General features: G+C 41.5%; 1 protein-coding gene across 2 annotated transcripts in view; it reads right to left on the reverse strand.

Moving 5' to 3' along the window:
• LOC121318388 (inositol 1,4,5-trisphosphate receptor type 2-like) overlaps window positions 1-22,016 on the reverse strand; it is a 143,082-nt gene that overhangs the window by 7,965 nt on the left and 113,101 nt on the right. For both annotated transcript variants that reach the window (XM_041254988.1, XM_041254987.1), the window contains exons 53-55: window positions 17,080-17,245; window positions 16,569-16,729; window positions 54-215 (exon numbers count right to left, since the gene is read on the reverse strand). In XM_041254988.1, the coding sequence (XP_041110922.1) occupies window positions 54-215; window positions 16,569-16,729; window positions 17,080-17,245 (489 nt within the window). The remainder of the gene's footprint in view (window positions 1-53; window positions 216-16,568; window positions 16,730-17,079; window positions 17,246-22,016) is intronic.

A 22,016-nucleotide genomic window follows, 5' to 3' on the forward strand; every position in this document is an offset into this window, starting at 1 on the left:
GAATCCCTGTTTAGGTAATTTGGTTCATCGCTCAGTAGCAGACCAGGGCGTACCTGTTCTTTGAGTTCAGAAAGCTGACTGGACAGCTGTGTGACCAGCGTCTCTGTGCTGTCCAGCTTCTCCTGCAGCATTCGGATCTCGTTCTGTTCACTGTCACCTTCATTACTAACAAGGGACATGGCACACATTCGAGGGAACCAGTCCAAGTTTTTCTCCTGGAGAAAAAAAAAAAAAAAGTGACATTAAATATTAAAGAGGGCCTAGCACATAGAAGACATACAATAAATAATAATAATTGGTTCTTATGCTTCAAAAAAACAGAGTTTACAGAATGTTGAACATACGGCTTCTCCCCACCCACTTGTGGGTTTTGATGGCATACAATTACAGTGCAATGTTGAATCAGATGAATTATTTCCGTTATAATTCGAACAAGGCTTTGGAGAAGTAACAGTAACACTAGTGAAGTGAAATTGGCAACAGGTCACACCACCAGTCCAGGAGAACTGAGAAAATACACAAATCTATTCCTTTGTCTAGAGAGAGCCTCCAAAAGCTTACTTCCTTGCCACTATGCACCACTAATATTAAAGGACAGCCCATACAATGTTTCTAAAAAACTGGTTAGGTGGTTTAGGTTGTTACCATAACCAGTTACTAGTCTCTCTGCCAGTTAGAAGGGTTGTTAAGAGATTACAAACCTTTACTTCAGTCCCCATTAATGCAAGTATTAATTTTTTAGAAAAAATTGAAATGTCAGACCATATACTGTATAGCTACGCGAGACAAAAACACAAACAACCTCTGTTAAGTTTGGTAGTTATCTTGCGTGCTGGGTTGAAGATCGCCCTCAGTTAAACATTAACGTGTCGGCTGACAAACTATCTGGAAATGAATGTTGGCAGGTATAAAAGTACGTTTTCTCACATGCATCTCCTGAAGGAAGCTTATTCAGTGACTCATCCGATTTTAGACAAAGAAAGATATGCACACAACTGATGACAGCTTCTGAAGTATACAAAAAAGACGGATATACTGGTAACTGAAACTATATTCTTAAAATATATATTTGAAGCATTGACAGTACAAGACAATATTTTTTTCTGGCAAACAGACACTGGATTAGCATGACACACCTGGCGATGATGAATGTGTACTGAGAATGGATTTTTTTTTCACTCTCTACTTTGAACAATGCATCACTACCATTGTGTTCTGAATTGCATTCTATACAAGCTTAAGGGCAGCTGTGGGGATCACAGTTATGTAATGATCCTGCAAGGAAAGCTAGTGTAAATGGTTTATAATATGGGACTCCATATGGTGCAAGATTTCTTTCTACAGTTATACAACAGATTACTGCACGGAATATTTTTTTCTTTTTCACTTTTGTTTATTTTTTTTATAGATAAAAGCTTGCATAAGCTAACTAAGCCTGGGCTTCTTTGATATTTCTAATACAAAATTGTCACATTACATGAACTAATGCTTTTGATACAATTTGTTGACATCAGAAGACAAAATAATTTTGCCTTATGTCTTCATTTTGTATCAACTCCTATAGGTTTAAAAACCATTGTTAACTTTATGAAATCCCTTTGATAAAGAGGAGGTGACAGTAATTCGAATGCATTCCAATGTATTACACATTTCATACATGAAATATGATCAATCTTTCCACCACAACAAACTGCTTCTAATTGTGTTACCCAGTTAAAGCCATGTGTGTTATTTTTCTTAAACTGCTGAAGCAAATAAAGCATAATAAGGTGTGATTTATCCTTAGCTTCAACAGACAATAAAACAAAACAAAAACACAAGACACACCAATGAGACTGTGGCAGGCTGGCGAGTGGATAGAGGCCCAGAGACAGTCTGCAGTTCAAAAAAATAACAATTTTATTATAAATAAACAAAAATAAAGTGCACAAGGGCAAAATAACAGATACTCAAACACAAATAAAGCAAAAACAAAACTCACAAAAATAAAGTTTCCAGGCTGGGCAATGCCTTCACTGGATTTAGAAAATTCAAAAACCACAAAACAAACACCAACCTGCTTCCTCAGCTCCCTCTCCCAAATGAGAAGCAGAGGCCTCCTTTTATATCAGGTGGCTGGGCGCTGATTGATCGTTAATCAACCTAATCAACTAATCAACCCCAGCCACCTGAACATAATAAACCCAGGCAGGTAGGGGAAGTTAACTCCATCCCTGCCAATTTCTAAAGAGCAGAGCTTTGCTCTGCCACACACCTCCCCCCATGTACAACGTACACTGGCCGCAATCGGCCAACTCCCCCCTTCCCCCCACCCTCCTCCCCCCAAGAGTCCAATTATGTCCCTTGGGTGGGCTGTTATGGTGGGTGGTGGTGGGCGGGGTTGATGTCGGAGCCCCCAAGCCTTCTTTGGTTGAGGGGGCCCCGAATGTCCAAGGTAGCATGGCGACGGCGGCCCGGCTCCCTCTGGTGGCGGAGGCGGCGACGGCGGCCCGGCTCCCTCTGGTGGCGGAGGCGGCGGCGGCGGCCCGGCTCCCTCTGGTGGCGGACGGGCGGCGGCGGCCCGGCTCCCTCTGGTGGCGGAGGCGGCGACGGCGGCCCGGCTCCCTCTGGTGGCGGAGGCGGCGGCGGCGGCCCGGCTCCCTCTGGCGGCGGCGGCGGCCCGGCTCCCTCTGGTGGCGGAGCGGGCGGCGGCCCGGCGGCGGGAGGCCCGGCTCCCTCTGGTGGCGGAGGCGGCGGCGGCGGCCCGGCTCCCTCTGGTGGCGGAGGCGGCGGCGGCGGCCCGGCTCCCTCTGGTGCTCGGAGGCGGCGGCGGCGGCCCGGCTCCCTCTGGCTCTGGGAGCGGCGGCGGCTCCTCCCTCTCGGGCTCTGGGAGCGACGGCAGATCCTCCTCCCTCTCTGGCTCTGGGAGCGACGGAGGCTCCTCACCCCTCTCTGGCTCTGGGAGCGACGGCGGCTCCTCACCCCTCTCTGGCTCTGGGAGCGACGGCAGCTCCTCCTCCCTCTCTGGTTCTGGGAGCGACGGCAGATCCTCCTCCCTCTCTGGCTCTGGGAGCGACGGCAGGCTCCTCCTCCCTCTCTGGCTCTGGGAGCGACAGCAGATCCTCCTCCCTCTCTGGCTCTGGGAGCGACAGCAGATCCTCCTCCCTCTCTGGCTCTGGGAGCGACAGCAGATCCTCCTCCCTCTCTGGCTCTGGGAGCGACGGCAGATCCTCCTCCCTCTCTGGCTCTGGGAGCGACAGCAGATCCTCCTCCCTCTCTGGCTCTGGGAGCGACAGCAGATCCTCCTCCCTCTCTGGCTCTGGGAGCGACGGAGGCTCCTCCTCCCTCTCTGGCTCTGGGAGCGACGGCGGCTCCTCCTCCCTCTCTGGCTCTGGGAGCGACAGCAGATCCTCCTCCCTCTCTGGCTCTGGGAGCGACGGCAGATCCTCCTCCCTCTCTGGCTCTGGGAGCGACGGCAGCTCCTCCTCCCTCTCTGGCTCTGGGAGCGACGGCAGCTCCTCACCCCTCTCTGGCTCTGGGAGCGACGGCAGATCCTCACTCCCTCTCTGGCTCTGGGAGCGACAGCAGATCCTCCTCCCTCTCTGGCTCTGGGAGCGACGGCAGCTCCTCACCCCTCTCTGGCTCTGGGAGCGACGGCAGCTCCTCACCCCTCTCTGGCTCTGGGAGCGACGGCAGCTCCTCACCCCTCTCTGGCTCTGGGAGCGACGGCAGCTCCTCACCCCTCTCTGGCTCCGGGAGCGACGGCGGCTCCTCACCCCTCTCTGGCTCCCGGGAAGGCGGCTCACCCCTCTCTGGCTCTCGGGAAGGCGGCTCACCTCTCTTTATTGGAGTGACCGGGGGATCTCCCATGTCTACCGCCAGGTAATTAACCACCATGAGGGCAACCTCTGGGAAGGAGGCCGGGTGGTGTTGTTCCTCCCACTGTTCCCACCTCTCCCCATCTCGACGCCACAGCGTGTTGATAACTATGGGGAGATCGTGGACGAGGTCTGCCTCAGGGTGCATCAACCAGTCCCAGATCTCCTGGGACGGTGGTGAAGGTGGTGGTGCTGGAGGTAGTGGGGTGGCCCCTGATGCCCGGGGTGAACACGGCACCTCTTCCTGGGCCTGGTTGTAGGGGCATCCTGCCCAGTTGTGGCCGTCCTCCTCACACCGGCCACACCAGTTTGCCGGTGGCACGTCTGGGCAGGACCGCCAACGATGGTCCTCCTTCCCACACCAGGAACACCAGGGGAAGAGGCTGGCCGGGTCCTCCAGCGGTGGCTGCAGCAGCTTACATTTCTTCAGCTGCTGCTTGTCCTGCCTTTTCCACTGTCTGCTCTTCTTTCCCATTTTTTTTTTTTTTTTTTTTCTCAAAAAAAAAATAAATACTGCTCTGAGCCTCTAGGTGGCGCTATCCCACTTCTGACACCAAATGTGGCAGGCTGGCGAGTGGATAGAGGCCCAGAGACAGTCTGCAGTTCAAAAAAATAACAATTTTATTATAAATAAACAAAAATAAAGTGCACAAGGGCAAAATAACAGATACTCAAACACAAATAAAGCAAAAACAAAACTCACAAAAATAAAGTTTCCAGGCTGGGCAATGCCTTCACTGGATTTAGAAAATTCAAAAACCACAAAACAAACACCAACCTGCTTCCTCAGCTCCCTCTCCCAAATGAGAAGCAGAGGCCTCCTTTTATATCAGGTGGCTGGGCGCTGATTGATCGTTAATCAACCTAATCAACTAATCAACCCCAGCCACCTGAACATAATAAACCCAGGCAGGTAGGGGAAGTTAACTCCATCCCTGCCAATTTCTAAAGAGCAGAGCTTTGCTCTGCCACAGAGACCCTTAAAGCCAAACAAAAGGTATTCTGTGGGCACTCTCTAAATCCAAATAGGTTAACCTTGAACATATTTTGTTACAAAGCTTTTTATAGGCAATTAAAAAAGTAAGATCATATCTGCTGACAGCACACAAGATTATATTTTCTGATCCTCACACAGTAAGGAAAAAAATCAATGTTTGTACAAAAGATCTCAACAATTAGTCTTTCAGTGACTTTCCTATCTGCAGGTCTCACAAAACAGACAGGCAGACACAGATATTTGTCATGTGGGTGCCATTTACTTAAGGTTGCTGCAGAGTTTTAGAAAAAGTTCAAAATCCTAAAACACTGGTGTAAGATGTATGTCAGTAATTTTGATTTAGAGCACAGTTTTTCTTGTACTGTCTTTATATGTATGGTTTAGTTATACTTGATAAAATATAACGATTGTCTGATGATATTTTATGCTTTAGTCTTATTTTATAAGGGATTTGTTTCTTATGCAGTTTTGTGCGTGACACTTTATAAAACTGAATTTATAAAGTGCAGTTTTAGTTTGCCTGCCAAATCTCATGACTAATAAAGCACATTCAAATGTTTGTTAAATTAAAATACATGACTGGCAAGCATGGTTAATAGTTACCCTTGACAAGTGGCAATACTGTTCCAGCTAAAAAAAACAAACAAAAAAAAAAACCAGACACTACTACACGCTAAAATGACAACTTTTGCTTTCAAATTCATTTAAAAGTCGCAGTACACATTATGACATCTTTTGTCATGTGACCTATTTCCACAGGAATCTATTAAAATGTATGGAAATGGTAGAAAACAACTGCAACAGGTAAGCAGGTTTGAATAAAATCCTTTGCTGGACCCTCATGCTCCGAAAGGTGAAAAGTAGGACTCCTCAAAAAGCACCAATTGGCAAATTGCTGGGAGCGAAAAACTTTCTGATCATGCAGTATAACAGCACTTTTTTGCGTTGAAGCCGCTGCCAGGGCAAGCAAAAGCAAGGTGTGCAGTGGGGGTGAACCAGAGTATTAATATTCTTCACATTTCTTGCAGAAAAGATCTTCAGAACAAATACAGAACACACTGTTAGAGAAAGAAGATTAGGATGGAGCTCAACCCTTACTCTCTGTACTGCCACAAGGTGAAACTGAATCCTATGATGAAACCAGATCCCTAATAACGTTAATGGGGTACAACTGCCCTTTCACCTTTTAAGTTGTTTCTTATTATGGACAGATTAATGTATGCACACTCTGTACTTTTTGCTCACAGAAGGTTCTGGTTGCTCCATCTTGCAGCCAGCACAGGCTCTTGCTAGGACTTGCTATGCACTAGGCATAGTTAACTCAGTATGGAATACAGATATTATCATTCTTCAGGCCACTGTGGACGGAGCTAAGTTTGACCCCAGTGTCTAAACCATGAGCAATATGAACAAAGCTGTCATTACACATTCATTACTGGTGAAAGTTCTATCAGCCAAGCATCTCCTTCCATTACCTATGACTGAACCGATTATGTGCTTGTTATGCAGATTAAAAGGAGAGAGCAGCATTAACAGCTGCTGTTAGATCCTAGGAGAGAAGGATAGCTCCCAAAAGCCCAATGTCTGTACTGCATGCAAATGTCCCAATCTAGCACAAATCGGATATTAAGCTATATGTATGCACATCAGATCCTGTGTGATTCAGTGCAGAAAGCTCACATTCAGTGTTTCTATTAGAGAGATGTGGGGGGTCTGAAATTAGATTAAACACAACAGTCACATTTAATAAGTTAACTTCACTAGATGTGAACACAGGCCTAGCACAGCTTTTTTAATGTGTAATCAAATGGGACATATTTTATTTCCCGTATTTTCCAGAGCTCTTTCCCTATATTAAATGTGAACTGCAAGGTTCTGCCTAAGGGGTCAAACATTCTGTTTTTCAAATGAAAACAAAGGAGGACCAAGAAAGACAGCTAGGCTTTGGCAGATGACATTTCAACGGCTGCTTTTACAAAGTAAAAATCAGGTATTTAGTAATTATTTAGCATTTACTTAGTTGATAGGAGCAAGTGCACTGTCTGTTGTGGTAATTAAAATAAAGTGGCTAAACTGCCCTTTGGTGCTCCAGGCCAGGCAGTGGCATGGTGGGATCTTTGGCTGACCACTGTTTCCACTTTTGTAAATTGAGTTTTGAGGACATCAGGGGCAAAAATAAAAGCCATTAAAATACATTTCAGGCACTCTACAGGGGCAGTGACAACACTGTTTAAAACTGATTTGGGTTTTGCAAATAGCACACACTAAAGAAGTCTCCAGGCAAACAAAACATACAGCGTACACATCGCAAAACTCTGTAAAACCTGGTTTAAAATAAAATATTTTGAAGCCCTCTCCCAAAAGAAAAGAAATAAACGAACGTCCTTCCTCATCCAAACAGTTGTTATTCAGCACTGTAACAGGGGGTTTTGTTACTGCTATGTTAATTGTGGGTGTCTGCTGAATGACCAGAGACAGGACAGAAGGGATGCAACTGAAAACGACACTCCAGGTTTTGTCACGGGGCGGACATATTTCGTGACACCGGACCTGTTTCTGGAGGAGTTATGATCAAACTGGCATGATTTATTCACAGCACACACTGAACTAGCAGCGACACAAGTATCACCTAACTGAAGTCTTTTGTACTGTGAAAATGTGCATCGTACAAGGCCATCTTTTAAAAAGAAACACTAATGTTATAGTCGTTTTCAGACTATGATAATCCATGCAATCCCTGTTGTAAGTATCCACTGCACAATGGCCATGCATTTAACAAACCAGCAACAACTATTCTGCACTGAGACTAACACTATGCAGATTCATCAGAATAATTAGACACCCCTGACTCGGTGGAATTGCTGGCGCACACAACAAACATGTCAGGTTTGTTTGAATGGCAAAAGTGGTTAACAGATGTAACAAAACATTTACAAAATAAATGCACAAAGCAGATGCAGAATTTAGACATATATCAAAATTGTAACCAGCATGCAAATCTAATGCACCACTAAGTTTATATATATATATATATATATGTGTGTGTGTGTGTGTGTGTGTGTGTGTGGTGTGTGTGTGTGTGTGTGTGCGTGCACTTCATGCAAGTTCTGTGAGCGTCCTTTTACAGGCTAGGATGAAAGCTACAACCACCACCCTTAGTTCTGTTGTCAAGTGTGCCTAACAACAGAACTAAGGCTGTCAGGCGGGTCTTCGTAGTGGGGACGGGTAGTAGGTTGTACATGTATTTGTCCCCACCACAACCACACACACTTTCACGACCCCTTAACAATATCTGTACACGTATGACTGATAAAGTTGATGCGTACAATGTTTTTTTTATTTTTTTTATTTTAGAAATGGAAATTCGATTTTGTTTTAGGAAGCTACCTGCAAAACAAACAAACAACATTAGACTAGATGCATTCTGTGATACTGGAACGAACAGATACAAGTAATAGTCTTTCTCTTCAATGAACTGTCAGAAAGTAAAAAAAAACAAAAAAAACAAACACACATCACACAGAAGTCCTTCACTTTTAGTGCTTTGCTCCATAATGCAGTTCTGTGACTAACATTCTATTCAGACTGAACTTCTTGCATTGCACGCACCCCAGTATATTAAAATAGTGCTGCAGGAAATTAAATACGGTATGGTAAGAGTGTCAAGACAAAAGACGATGAACGCAGCATAACAGAACATAAACCACCAATCACATAACACTCTCACAAACACAACACACAGTCCAGTGGCATCCTCCCTTCTAGCAAGCCGAATTACCATTTCGAGAGATCTCAAATTGCGAAATCCCAAAAGCGAAATGCGTTGGTGGAACAGCCAGTTTATTTTTTATTTTTTTTAAAGACTTTTTAAAGTCAATTCCACCCTCCAGCATGTTAAATACCTTGATCCGGAATAGATTTGAAACCACGCACAAGACAGCACTCTTTCATAGCAGCTAAAAGCAGCCACTTGAGATGGGTTATGCAATCCTCCTTTGATTACTGCTCAGCTGCTGTGCCTCAACAATATTCGTGATAATTAGGCATGCATAACAGGGTTTAGTGGGCTTGCTCTCACACCGAGGCCGACAGCTTTAATGACTCAGCAGCTGAAACTCTGTAAAGTAGACTTACGTAAAACTGCTATTGCCATGCAGACAACCTCCTACATTGGGTGGGCAGAAACCCATTATCAGGCCTACACAGACCTCTTTCCATTATGAACCAGGGCTTTGGTGAGAAAAGGTTTTCCTTTAAATTATGCAAGCATTGTAGTAATGATTTTGGCAGTGGAATGCAATGAAGCAGCAGTAAGTTGTCAGTTTGTAACAAATTCACCTTTACCAAGCATCAAACAAAAAACACTGGTGAACACATACATTATACTAGGGTAGAACATAAAATAAATCAGAAACAAAAAAAGTAGCCAAAAGCATAGAAGCATTAATATTAATTTGTTTTGTTTGTGTGTGTGTGTGTATATATATTTTTTTTTTTTGTAAATGTTAATTCTAGATTGTCGTTGACCACTAAAAGCACCACATTGAAGTAAGTTAGATACAGGAGTTAAAGGGACCTAGAAATTTATGGATTTCCAAAATTTCTAGAAAATGCAGAAATGTACTGGCAAGTGTATCCTCAGAAGTATTCAAGCTGACCTATCTTTCTTTTCAATGCAAGAAACAGCCACGCAAAGACATGAGCTTATTGCTCAATTTATTAATTACTGTTAGGGACTTTTAATGTTACACTAGAGGCTAGTTTCACAGACCCTGGTTATCAGTTGTGGATAACCTTACCTAAGTTGACATTATGTAGTCCAAGATAAGTGATAATCAGGATTTTTGTAACCAGCTGTAAGATTTCAAAAGAGGCTTCTATGAGCCAGGCCATACCTTGGAAAATATTCAAGATAAATTAGTGTTTAAAATTGTTTTTAACAGACTTAAAAAATATTTTGTATATATGTGTGTGTGTGTGTGTGTGTTTAATTAATACGGCTAACCAATATGAGAACCAGATAAATTTTCCACCTACACAAGACCTCAGACCTTGCTTGTGTACCGAGCTTCTGCTTTGAATAAAGAAATCAGGCAAACAGATCAGCCTAATTAAACACCTACTTTCTAAAAATCCCCTGCTTGCACCAAAGAAAACGAACATTTGGTCAGGTGTCATGTGAAGCTCACTCTTGTTCTCTTGCAGCAGACATTAGTTGCTGTAAATGAATCACAGATTATCTGTGAACAAGGCCTCTATTGTCAGCAGCCCAAGGTGTGCAAATTCACAGGAACTTTAAAAAACATGTGGTTTATTACATTTACATGCTGTATATGGCTGATTATTGATTTCTGGGGAAAAAAAAAATGTTTAAAAAGTTAGCTTATGCAATAAGGGGAGAGATCAACAGTAGATTTAAAGGTTGATGGAAAGTGTGTAGCCTTGCCACACCTCAGCTATCTAATACTTTACATCCCTTAATGTAAAAATATGCTACGACAAGTCATAGTGGCAGTTGCTTTTTACTGATTACAATTAAATGTAAAATCTATTTTTTTTAACCCTTTCTTTATAGTTAGACAATATCTCATCAAGGGATCTGATATTGAACACTAAAGTGCATGTACAGTGGTTTAGATTTTTTTGGATATTTTGGTAAACTACTAAATTAAGAGCACATATCTTTCAGCAGCCAAATTTAAAAGTTGCCGTTTTCTTACAGCAATGTATTGCGGCATTTGTCACCAAATCACATTTTATTATGTTTGCAGATTGTTTGCACGTTTGCAGTATTTCTCATCACTAATAACAAGTTCACTGCCCTGCATTACAATAAGCCTTTTCAGACTCGGAAAACATTGAGGTGTTTGTTGTACAGCATCATTTGATGTTGTTCCACCATCACTTTAACAATGCATCAACAGGGTATTACCATCTGGAAGGAGACCAGCATTAATGCATGCCATATGACTAGTCAGCCACTTTCAATAGCTTTGCGCACACACTTTGGCAGTGGCCATGCAACAACAACAAAAAAGCAACCATTTCCACATTCCCCATACTGTAGTTAGTAGAGTCCTTGTTCATTTAGTCTTACCACTGCTGAGTGCTGATGACTGATTTGTTACTGCTTAAAAATACAGACTGTAGGTTGCAGATGGTATGGCATTAATTTATTCTGTACATCTCATCTAGAGAAGAGGTACTTTTTCTCAATAAACGGAGGACTGTACCCAATGTATTTATAATATAGTACATACAGCACAATGCATACTACCTTTGATGTGTGTGGGTTCACAAATTCCATCTGGTTCACTTAAGCAGCTAATATGAATGATTACCTTAACACCAATAGTGATAACAGCTTTCTAGAATAACTAGCACGTAGTATTTCAAAATAACATTATATAAGAGAGAACATTTTAGCTTGTCTAGTTTGTGCAATTAATCTTTAATCTATTAACACACCTATAACATATTATCACTAGTCACCTTAACAGTGAGATCTTTTTCGTCTCTTATTTTCACCGGGGCTCTGCTGATCTTATAAGTACCATGCTGTAGTTTTAGAAAGTTTAGACTTCCTGTGGAAAAGGTACATTAACACTGTGCATTCCCATGGAGGCTGCCTCCCTCAGGTAGACCATGTGATTGAGTTTGAAACAGGAAGTTTTATAGTACTATAGTACAGTACTGTATAGTATAGTACTGAATTACTTAAGGGAGAGCAAACATCTGCATAACCCCATATGGTAAAGAGAGAAAGAATTGGTTCTGTAAATCTCCCTCCTGATCAGAAAGGGCACTGTTTAATGTTGGCGGTACACTTCCCCACAGACAGGTCGACTCCACGGTGAGAGGAAGCAGGAAGTTGCCCATCTTGGAGGAAGTGCATAGTTGCACGTATGCAAAACGATTCCCATGATTCCCAGCTGCAGGACAGGCAGCGATTGGATAAACAGGACCGACGGGCTGGATTGCAGGAGGAGTTGGGTAGGACAAAGGGGAAGCAGCTACGTGAGTATGGCCCCTTGCGTTGATAACGTAACTGATGGCCGGAGCTGTTTTGTTTTGTGTTTATTTGTTGTGTTTTGCAGAGGAGGAGTAAGGAGCCAGGGGCTGACACTTTTTAGCCAGTCTACACACCTGACCACTGCCCTCACATCACAGCGCCAGCACTCGCCACGACCACGGAGTTTGAAGAGCACTCTTTTGTGCACTGGGATGTGGATTGGGGATAATATTGCTGTTAGAGGGGCGGCTCGTTTTGTTTATTATTTGTTAATAAAACACAGACGTTTTGGGAGAAAGTACTGTCGGACACTCACTTTGTTCAGTACATCACTCGCCCCATTCACACGCCAATAAAAAAAGCAAACATAAGTGGCTCATTACTAATTATAACATGTATTTTAAAGCCTTGGTCATGATGTTTTTAAATCTTCTCTAAATTTTAACATGGTGGACTTTGGAGGCTTTTCTGAAGGGGTTACACAGATTATTAGAGGCTTTATGCCTGCCAAGGTATATTATCCTTTCAAATAACCTGTCTCGCCTATTATCACCCAAACACTGATGGGACAAACTAGACTGACTTAAAGAACAAATTAACCCCCTGCTGTTTGTGAACTTTCTCTGGAAAGCATATCCAATCAGGTGAAAATTCATTCCTTCTTTGAAATTAAGGAGTAGAGATTAAGCAGAGCTTCGTCTTACGTCTAAAATACCAGAAACAAAGTATTTTGTTATTTTCATTTACCACACTGACTTCCCTTGACCCAGAACCCGAAGCACACTGTAGCAGCTCCTGGACCTCTCTTCCAAGCTTCCACTCGAATCTCGCTCCTCAGCCTCTCTCATGTAGCCTGGACAGCCAGGAGATCATATTCTACAATCTGAACTGTAACATGGTCTCAAATGTTTTCAGGTAAAAAGAATAAAGTAGACGTGTTCACAACTGGCCAAAACATCAATAATAAGCTCTTCTATTTTGAATTTAAAAAGGTTAGAATCATGATAGTATAGTTATGGCACATACGGTAGTAAAGATCTGGTACTCAAAGGGCAGCAATCCAGACACTGAACCTAACAAACAACACTGTCCTCAGATCCACCCCATTGCAAGTCTGAGCACAAACAAGCAAACTCATGCACACAAGAGCTCACCACTGCAGACACCCGTGACAAGACATGTTATTTCATTTCAGGGATATGTTATTTTATTTCAGGGACATGTTATTTCGTTTCAAGGACATGTTATTTCATTTCATGAAATAGATCAGTGTAAACACTCTCTATTATAGTCACCTGTTACAACCGCAAGTGCTCTATTCTAACTCCTTGAGCCACTAGAAAGATACTTCATTTCACCCATCAGAACAAATATAAACACACTGCTATGTGATGTACTTCTCTTCAGTAAAAGTTGATTCTGCTCAACAACATTTCCAATTAGATTTTAATGTGGGTGTACACATATGCTACTTTTTAGTTAAATGAGTAATTTCTGACCTCTCTAATTGGTTTCTGCCATTCACCTTTCCCCTTTTGCATGTGCTTCTCTAGCACGTACTGCTGCATAAAAGGCACTCTCAATCAGGTTTTCTTTTTGCCAAAAGAGAATTTGCTAATACGCTGTGCTAATGGATGTGCCTGTTCATACTAATGCCTTGTCTATTAGCCAGTTCCAATTCCCAGGGATGAGACAATCTGCATAGAAATGGAGACTCGTGAATGTGTAACACTTAATGTATATTTGTGCCGTGGGAGGACGCATTTATATACGGGTCAATTAGGGGATAAAACAGACCACTCACTGGGTATTTAAAACATGCCTATGTAGGTTTTGTCTAACTTCAGATTTTAAATAATAGTTTGTTGTAATAAAATAGTTTCATTAGTTTACAAATGTAAAGCAGAAAAACAAGATTTTAGATATGATCTAGACCCCTGTGGCAATGTGCCCCGCCCCTGTGTGTATTTCTATGTTGCATGTTTGTGTTAATGTTGGTGTATTGTAGCTGGTACACGGGATATAATGTGGGTAATGAGCACAGTGTTTAAAATGTATGTTTGTATTTAGGCATGAGGATTGCACAGTCACGCCACGTGCACACTAAAGTAGGTATTTAGTGTAGAAGTACGGGGAGCACCAATTCAATTCACATGCAGGTGTACCGAGATTCCAATTGAATGACTGATTAGCAATCGAGTCTCGGTACAGCTGCATAAAAGAGGCACCTTTTTACTCGCTCGGGGTTGTGTGTTCGGTGAGTGGAGAACGGGTGAGAGAGAGGAGAATTAATTTAAAATAACAGATGCTACTCGTGCGGGAGGACTTGCACAATACTTGTTTGGGGTTCGTCCACTGCTCGTCTGTCTGTCTGTTTGGCCACTGTGCCGTTTTGTTTGTGTTTTGTTCAAACTATTTATTTTCTGTTTACTAATAAACTGTGCAACAGCGTAATTCAACTCACCACTCTGTTTCATTTCCTGGTTCTGACATCACCACTACTACAGCCAACCTGTCACAACCCCCCACGAGACATGTTTAATAATAATAATAATAATAATAATAATAATAATAATAATAATAATAATAATAATATGCATCTTTTGGATCTCTCTCTCTACAGTTTCAAAAGCAAATAAAATACCTTGTAATGTGTATTAAAGACATAACATTTATTTTTATTATTAAGTGTTGCTGTCATTAATATATTAAAAGAAAACATGCCTTTAACAGCAGGGCACATGTTCTGAGAGAACATAATGGAAAGGTTTATAGCCTAAAATGTCTTGCAGTCTGATTTGTTGTCGGCAAAGTTCAGCCTTATTATAAATTTGCCTAAATAGTAAATCTATAAAACAAACTGTGCTTTGCGTAAAAAAACTGGCAATATTAGCTCTCTGCTAAACCAGCAATAGTTCCAGGCAGAACATTTAACAACATTTTATCGCACAAAGAAATTATTTACTGACAAAGAAATGTTTCCTACATACAAATATATGTATACATACATATATATATATATATATATAATATATATATATATATATATATATATATATATATATATATATATATATACATACACACATACACACATAATTTTATGTGTTAAAAAAAAAGAAAAATGGTGAAATCCAACGTATTTTTTTTTTTTTTTTTTTTTTTTTTTTAAGAGAAAAGAGAAAAGAATAAAAAATGTACATTTATTATAATCTGTTTAATTTTTCAAGGGAGTTTTCTAGTTTTTTTTTTTATTTCATCAGCTTCCTCATTATGTTTTCCATCAGCACTGTACTTACATCATTCCCTGCGAGAGAAATCTCATGGTACAGTAACTAGTTTACTGACCATACGACACGTACCTTTTTTAAATTACTCTTGGCAAATTAAGACATTGTCATTCTTTTATGTGCAGTGTATGTGTGTGACACAAACTTCACTAGACATAGAAGCCTGTATTTACCCATGAAGCAGTCAAATGGACACTATTGATGTACATGCCAATTGTAAAATATATTACCACTGCCAATGTACACATCTATTGAGTCTTATCACTGATACCAAAGCATATGCTAAAAGAACACTTTATAAAGCACCCAACAGAGCACAAAAAACTGCCCGTTAAAGACTGACAACGTCAACACAAATTGGTCCCTGCCAAAAGAACAATTTGTTTGTTCCCTATTGGCTGCTAAATAGTTAAATGATGTTTGTCATTGTCTATTTCAACTAGTCATAAGAGTTTCTCCCCTGAAGTTGACAAATACCCCGCTCATTCAGCAGAGACATTTTACTGAATAATCTTTATCAAAAATATAGCTACAGATTATCTCTTTCAGACTGTATTATTTCTATATCATACAGAGAGGGCTCGCAGTACTTCAACACAGGTGTTGGGTATGAGCAATCTTTCCTTTTTTTTTTTTTAGGATTGTTGCAGTGTTTAAAAACAACATATTCAACCCTTTCCAAATACTGTATCTACAGACCAGTAGAAAAACAAACAGAGGAAATAGCTTTGAAAATGAAGGACTACAAAATGACAACGGGAGGACTTTGCATAATCGTTAGGAAGTTAAGATAGGACCCAGGATTTACTCAGCAATTAGAAGAAATCCTACATTCTGAAGTGTATTACTGCCTTGACAGTAAATGATTTGGGGAATAAAAAAAGGCTTGTATGCACCTCAAACCATTCTCTCTAAAAATGAAAAAATAAAAAACACCAACATTCAATCCACCAGTCCTATTCTGAGCTAAAAGCTATGCTCAGAGAGTGAACTTGTGGGCACCATATCCTTTCATAATTCCACAGAGCCCTCAACAGAAATGCATGACTATGCTAAATTCTGTATGTTAGGTACAGAACATATCGTTTTTTCTATAATAAACAGATTACTTACTTCCTTGTGTAGCGTGATCTATATTTGCAGTTTTGATTCTCGTTCAATAACAATGGCTAGCAACTGACTTTGTCTACTGGGCATGGTAAATCCTCTGCATTTTCCTAAACATGAGATTAAGTTCACTTTTCTATAGCCTGACTGAAGCTGTTACAGTGGGACAATTATCATTTTAAAAATCTCTTTTTATTTATTTATTTCACATAATTGAACCTGGAAGCATCCCTTTGAGATGAATTATCTTGGTTTAGAGGGGAGATCAAAGACAGACCATGATAATAATAAATGTGCAGATTTACCTTTATCATCTGTGCTACGTAACTTTCAGGTCCTGTGTATTCGGTTGGGTCTTTTACTTTAACAAGCACTAGGAAGTACAGGTAATGCCACATATTATGTTCGGACTTGATGTGCTCCTCAAAAGAAACAGTCTTGTTGTCAAACTTGTCTCTCTCAAGACCTGCAACAAGAACAGTTAAGTTTAAAAGACAATGTGCAGAGTTTGCTTTATAATATATTATATCACACAGTAATAAACAATCTTACAGAATGTGCCCTAAGTGAGACAAACACCTAAAATCGTTATTGGTTATTAATTTCTCTATTTCAAACAGAAAGGTTGAATAAAATAAAAAACTTCATGTATAAAATACAGATAGGGTGCAAAGTGGTGAAATACAGGACATACTTATAAATCAATTAAGTTGAGAGAAAGGAACATGATGAATTAATCCTAACCATTGTCTAAATTTATAACTAAGTTTATTTTTAGTCTTACTGGCTATACAGAGCCAGGCGTCTGATACTAACCACAGATGAAGCATGTGGTCTTCAGTATTTCTTCTTTCCTTTGCTTCTCACTCCTCAGATCAGCAAAGGTGTCAATGATTACACCAAAGATTAGATTGAGAACAATAATGATTACAATGAAGAAGAACAAGAGGTCATACACAACCCGGGCAGCAAAGAGAGGCTCCTGAAACAAAGAGGCAGGAGTCTTATTATTTTCCTGATTTACCACTGTCATTGTTGCTTTTTATCTGAGTGCTGCATTCCATTCTGCTGCTTCACTCATAGCAAGGTGCAACTCAAAGCAGTAAAACTGTGTTGTGGATCAAAAAGCTTAGCAAGTCATAAAGTCCAATAACCCTCCACTTTGTTGGGGGGCAGATGCTTTTTGGTTACTTAGAAACTTCCTGAGAGCTGTTCATTTTATTTTTTATTAAGCAATGTAGCTTAATTTACTGTGCATTTACTGAAACTCATTTAGTTTGTCTAATTACATTATTGCTGCATTGATTGAATTCAAGTTTAAGGACCTTAAACATAAAGTCATATGTTTTATAGTAATGGGCTACAATAAACCAGCAAACTAAACAAGAACTTTGCCTATGTTTTTTAGTGGGCAAGCATGTAACAAGGAATCGCTTACAATTTAAAACAGCACCCAGATTTATGTGAGCAAAAAATTAGTACTAGCTTTCATTTTTTGCTGGCATAAATATCGGTGCCATTTTAAATTAAAACTGATTCATTTGTACATTTGTTTGCAGTAATTGCACTGGGTTTCCTCCTGGGAAATTATTTTAAAAGGCAAACAAACATCTAACCTTAGTCACTATAAAACCGACATATAGATTAAATACTTTCAATTATGAAAACCATGAAGTCCAGTTCTACTCAGACATGATTTGCACATGATATGCCACTTGCAAAATCAACCACAACGACAATGGGGGTACCATGAAAACAAAAAAAGAGTGAAACTTAATACATTATTCTTCCTAAATTGTGTTTACTTGATTAAAGCATGTGTATTAGAGAGACAATATCACAGTATTCAGCTTATTTGTCAGTTTGTCAAAAAAAAAAAAAAATCTATAAAAAATACACTTGTGTAATAATGGTATATCTACTTCCCTTGGCTGCACAAATGCAGCCTGGCTTTTAAGTTTTAAACTTTCATTTCAGTTTTACCTAAAACCGACATAACTGAAAGGGACATCCCAAATAACAACTCAAAATCTGATACTGTTACACTCTAATTCAAAGTCTTATCTGGTTTGTCATAGGATCTTGTGGATTGAGAGGTCCTTTGCTTGTGGATTTACCATTGATGAAAGTTTAAAATAGAAGTATTTTGTTTCACTTCCTGGTGGTGTAGGCTATTCTGGTTGTTTCTAAAGAATTCATACAGAATAATACAGACTGCCTCCTTGTCACATAGCCCCCTGAGACTCTGGAAGCAATCCTGACAGCTGGCACAAGAAAAACTGATCCCTGATAGAAGGACAATAGCAGAGGTGTAACATAGGAAAAAAGAGTGCCTCATATAACAAGATATTTTAAACAGAAAGCTTACCGAACAGCCTGCTTTAAAAGTGCTTTCAGATCTGGTTTCCTAAACGTCTTTACAGCACTAAATTAATAATGGGCCCTGTCTTGTGCTAAGGGAATCTGTGTCGTCAAGGGTAACAAAGGACGCACACAACATTCTACACTTTCTGAGAAAGCAAGAGGCAGAAAAACACACTTTGCCATTTTAAACAGCATTCTGAATACATGTAGAAAACTAAAATAAAATATGCTTTATGTAGAAGTGCAGCATAAACCGCAGATTCTAGTTACAGAATACCCAGTGAGGGCAAGCTGTACTCTACAAAAAAAAAAAAAAAAAAAAAGCCTTGTGAGATTTCTCCAGTTCTCTTAACAGCTTCATCTCCTACTCTTACCAAGAAAAGGCAGCTCAACAAGGAACTCTTATCCCATGGGAAGGCAGACAGAGTTTAATGTGATCACTGGCAACACAAATATGAGAAAACATTTCAACTTACTGTGTCCTCAGCAATGTCTGCCACACATTGCAACCGGACATTACTACACTCAGCTAGTTACGAACCAGAGAACGACCTTACAACAAGTCAGAATAATAGACAGAAAATGGTACATTGTAAACTGCTGGCGCTTGGACAGTATCTTTGAATACTGCCAATAATTTTATGCTGCTCCACATGGTTACAGAAACACCACACAACAAAATAAAATAATGCATCTCCTAGCTTTATCCTCCTTTGTTTACATCTGCTTCCCGGAGCTACAGAAGATTGAAGATGGCATTCATAACCTCCTGCTGCTGCACATACTTTGTACAGTGATATTTTGTAACAATTGCAAGTCGCCCTGGATAAGGGCGTCTGCTAAGAAATAAATAATAATAATAATAATAATAATAATAATAATAGCATGGGTATGTTTGCTCCCCAAAAAGGCCTCTTCACATGCCACTAGTGGGTGTATCAGCAGGTTACACATATGGCTCTATGACGAAAGAACCACTTCCTGCCTAGCATCATCATCATCACTATCACCAGTTTTGACAGTATACTCTGGTATCTATCTGCTTCTGTTCCTGGCTGGAACTCGTGTTGCTGTTTGAATCAGTGTTGAAATAGGTAAGTGGATTTAGTTTAATTGTTAGTTAAGAATCAATGCCTGCTAGAGGTCACCAGCCTGCACTTAAAAACTAGTAATTAAGTTAAGAAAAGTGTGTTGGGGTGTGTTGAGTTGTGAGGTTGATGCAAATTTTGTGTAAAGTATATGGCTCCAGGCTTACAGGATAGTATAAATTGACAATCAGTGTCCTAGAATGCCAGCCGTCTAAGGGCCAAACTACCAAGGGCAGTCTAAGCGCCGCAAGACCACTCTCCCAGTGGCTGCTAAAGGCCTCATTCCAACTCTTAACATTAGATGTATTTAAGTAACATTATAAAAGGTGTTTTAATTAGGTGATCTACTGTTTGTGATTAGTACCAGGTGAGTGGTTAAACTGAAGAGGTTGATTTACAATTTGACTGGTTTCCACACAGCATTTTGTAGTTATGTGATCCCATTGAAGTGCACTGAAACTATTGTATTATATAAGTATTGTCTTTAGTGCAGCTTAGTATAATAGACAGCTAGCTTATTTGTGCATCTGTACTCTCCCCCCACAGCTCCTGCTCCCACAACTACTGTAACTACCCGTCTCACCTGTCCTGCTATGACTGTCTCTCACATCCCTGTTATTCTATCTTTTCACTCCCGTCCTCTCTGCTGCTGCTCCCCTATCCCCTCTGACCTTATTCCTCTGACTCTCCCCCCTACCACTTTCTCCCCCTCCTGCAGTGTCTTTGGTGCCCTCTGGAACTATTACTCTTCTGTTTAAAAAGTGGATTTAATCCCTGTCTTTGCCTCCCACCTCTCTCTCGATTTCCTTGCTCTCACTGAAACCTGGCTCGCTCCTGAAAACACGGTAACTCCTGCTGCCCTGTCCTCTCTCCACGTCCTGTCCCATACTCCGCGTCTCACTGGATGCGGAGGTAGGACTGTTTTGTTTTCTTTCTCCCTCCTTACTCTTTTCTGTCCCCTCTGACCTCTCCTCACTCTCTGTTAACACCGTTGAATTTTATGCTGTCCAACTAACCTCTTCCTGTCAACTCCTGCTAATTGTACCGCACCGTCCACCTGGACCTCTCACTCACTTTCCTCTCCTCCCTCCCCTCTCTGTCTACTCCAACTGTCATGTTAGGTGATTTCAATATCCATCTCTCCAACCCCACCCACTCTGCCAGATTCCTTCCTCTCCACTCTTTCAACTTCTCTCTCTCTTCCCTCCTATCGACTCCTTCTTCCAACTTTATAGACTCTGCTACCTCCACCCTCTTCTCCTCCCTCTGCCCCTCACCTCCTGACCTGCCCGCCCCAACCCTGGCTCTCCTCTGTGCTCCACTCGGCAAGAACCAAACTGCGCTCTGCTGAAAATAAATGGAAGAAAACCAAACTCCCTGCTGCCTTAGACCTCTACCGCTCCCCCCCACCTCTTCTCCTCTGCTAAATGCTCCTATTTCCAATCTATTGTCCAATCCTCCACTAACAACCCCCGGAAACTATTCTCTACCTTCTCCTCCCTCCTCGCCCCTCCCCATTCCTCTGTCTCTTCTGACGACTTTGCCTCTCTCTTCTCCTCTAAAATCCGCAAACTCTTTAACACCTCAACCTCCACACCTCACCCTCTCCCAATAGGAGTCCCTCAAGGATCAATCTTGGGTCCCCTGTCTACACCCGCTCCCTGGGCCCACTTACCACATCCTATGGTTTCTCATACAATTTCTATGCTGATGATGCTCAGATCTTCCTCTCCTTCCCTCCCTCTGACCCTACTATCCCCTCCCTCACAATGTCTACCTGTCTGTATGCTATCTCCTCCTGGATGCACTCGCATCACCTCAATCTCAACCTCCCTAAATCTGACCTCCTTTTCTTCCCCCCGCCTCCTCTGATCTCTCTATCTCCATTCCTCTGGAATCTACCACGCTTTCTCCCTCCTCCTCAGCCAAGAACCTCTGAGCAACCCTGGACTCCTGCCTCTCCTACCTCCAGCATATCTCCACTCTCGCACGCACCTGCAGATTCTTCCTGAGCAACATACAAAGAATCTGACCCTTCTTCACCAACTACTCCGTGCAACTCCTTGTCCGGGCCCTGGTACTCTCCCATCTAGACTACTGCAACTCCCTCATGGCCGGCCTCTCTGCATCTGCCACCCATCCGCTCCAGCTCATCCAAAACTCCGCTGCTCGCCTGGTGTTCTTACTTCCTTGTTTCTCCCATGCTACTCCACCGCTCTGCTCACTCCACTGGCTCCCGATTACTGCTCGCACCCATTTCAAGACTCTTGTACTCACCTACTGATGCCTTGACCAGACTGC

Source organism: Polyodon spathula, chromosome 7 (genome assembly GCF_017654505.1).
Source record: "Polyodon spathula isolate WHYD16114869_AA chromosome 7, ASM1765450v1, whole genome shotgun sequence".
In the NCBI taxonomy this organism is placed as follows: Eukaryota; Metazoa; Chordata; class Actinopteri; order Acipenseriformes; family Polyodontidae; genus Polyodon; species Polyodon spathula.